Source organism: Alnus glutinosa, chromosome 14 (genome assembly GCF_958979055.1).
Source record: "Alnus glutinosa chromosome 14, dhAlnGlut1.1, whole genome shotgun sequence".
NCBI classification, from domain to species: domain Eukaryota; kingdom Viridiplantae; phylum Streptophyta; class Magnoliopsida; order Fagales; family Betulaceae; genus Alnus; species Alnus glutinosa.
This window is the reverse complement of record NC_084899.1, coordinates 19445339-19447326: the sequence shown is the minus strand read 5'-3', so window position 1 is coordinate 19447326 and position 1988 is coordinate 19445339. Positions and strand designations below refer to the sequence as shown.

General features: G+C 51.1%; 1 protein-coding gene across 1 annotated transcript; it reads right to left on the bottom strand.

Annotated features, from left to right (window-relative positions):
• Nucleotides 1–1165: 1165 nt before the first annotated feature.
• On the bottom strand, nucleotides 1166–1627 carry LOC133856779 (uncharacterized). The gene has a single exon (XM_062291828.1). It carries the CDS (start codon nucleotides 1625–1627, stop codon nucleotides 1166–1168), a length of 462 nt encoding a protein of 153 aa, XP_062147812.1.
• Between the last annotated feature and the right edge of the window lie 361 nt (nucleotides 1628–1988).

The following is a 1988-nucleotide window of genomic DNA, read 5'->3' as shown; positions in this document are numbered from 1 at the left end:
CCTCCCTTACTAATACTGAGCTGACTCCGGTTCGGGACACCGCAAGATACAAATAGAGGATCTCCCCCGCCATTGGGCGACTTAAGAGTGGCGGGTTGGCTAAATAAGTCTTCAACTCCGCAAAGGCCCTCTCACATTCTTCCGTCCAACAAAAAGCCTTCTTTAACACTCTAAAGAAGGGCAAGCACTTGTCCGACGACCGGGAAACAAAGCGACTCAAAGCGGCTAACCTTCCCGTCAATCGTTGCAGTTGCTTCATTGTCCGGGGGGATGGCATTTCCAAAATAGCCTTGACTTTATCGGGATTCGCTTCGATTCCCCTATGCGACACCATAAACCCCAAGAACTTTCCGGAGTCGACCCCGAAAGCACACTTCTGCGGGTTCAGCTTCATTTGGTACCTCCTCAGATTTTCAAATGCTTCCGCCAAATCGACAATATGTCCTCCAGTAGTCAGGCTCTTGACAAGCATGTCGTCAACGTAAACCTCCATATTCCGCCCGATTTGCGTTTGGAACATTTTGTTCACCAGTCTTTGGTATGTAGCACCAGCATTTTTTAATCCGAAGGGCATTACCGTATAACAATACAGCCCTCGATCAGTCGTGAACGACGTCTTCTCCTGGTCGGACTCCGCCATGCGTATTTTATTGTAGCCGGAAAATGCATCCATAAAGCTTAACACCTCGTGACCGGCCGTCGAGTCAACGAGCTGGTCTATCCTGGGGAGAGGAAAGCTGTCCTTCGGGCAAGCTTTATTGAGATCGGTGAAGTCTACACACATCCTCCACTTCCCATTGGCTTTCTTTACCAACACTACATTGGCCAGCCATTCCGGATAGTCGACTTCCCGGATAAATTTAGCTTTAATCAACTTTTGCACTTCGTCTGCGATTGCCTGATTGCGCTCTGGGGCAAAAGACCTCCTCCGCTGCTTCACTGGTCTGCAGTTCCGGTCAACATTCAGCCGGTGCTCAATAATCGAGGGGTCTATTCCTGGCATCTCATCATGCTCCCAAGCAAAGACATCAAGGTGGTCCCGCAAAAATTTCACCAACCTTCCTTTTTCGTCTGCTGGAAGCTGTGCGCCTACTCGGAGTTTCCTACCTTGGGGTCCGACCTCCACATCCTCAAGGTCTCCGGTCGGACTCCCTGCCTGTAGCTGCTATTTAGCCACAGGACCTGTCTCCTGACTAGGGTGTGCTTGGTGAGAGGGACCCCCCAGGGAAACATTGTAACACTTGCGGGCTGCCTTTTGCTCCCCTCGGACTTCTCCTACTCCGTCATCCGTTGGAAATTTCATTTTAAGATGGGGTATCGATGTGACCGCTTTCAACTCAGCCTGAGCTATCCTCCCGAATATAGCGTTGTAAGCGGAGGGTTGATCGACAATAAGAAATCTTATCGGAATTGTCTTCTGTGTTGGGGGACTACCCACCGTAACTTGAAGCTCGATCGACCCCAGTGGCATCACTTGTTCTCCTGCGAACCCCACCAGAGGAAATCTGAAAGCAGAGAGCTTATCCTTACTTATTTTCATCAAGTCGAAGGCCGATTTATATAAGATGTCCGCTGAACTACCATTATCCACCAAGACCCGATGAATCTTGTGATTTCCTATAACCATGGTTACCACCAGAGCATCCGAACGGGGTAAGTATACCCCCTCGTAATCTTCATCCGAGAAGGTGATGGTTAACTTCTCGCGCCTCGCTACTTTTTCCGGCCTCGCGACCGCATAAATGGACACCTATCGCATTTCCTTCGCATAAGACTTGCGAGCCGAATAAGTCTCGCCTCCACCTCCAAAGCCCCCAGCTATAGTCTGGATTTCGGGGAAACACCCCGAATCCTGTGGCCTCCCGCGGCTTCTGCTCCGCTCACGCTGAGGCGACTTCTCCGCCCGGACATCCCTGAGGGGCTGTTAAGGCGGTTTTCTTTCCCGATAGTACTGCTGCTTTCCTGGGCGCGCATCGCGCCCGGACGAT

Excerpts from the sequence above, each read along its gene's own strand:
- LOC133856779 (XM_062291828.1), bottom strand. The coding sequence starts at position 1,627 with ATGGTTATAGGAAATCACAAGATTCATCGGGTCTTGGTGGATAATGGT.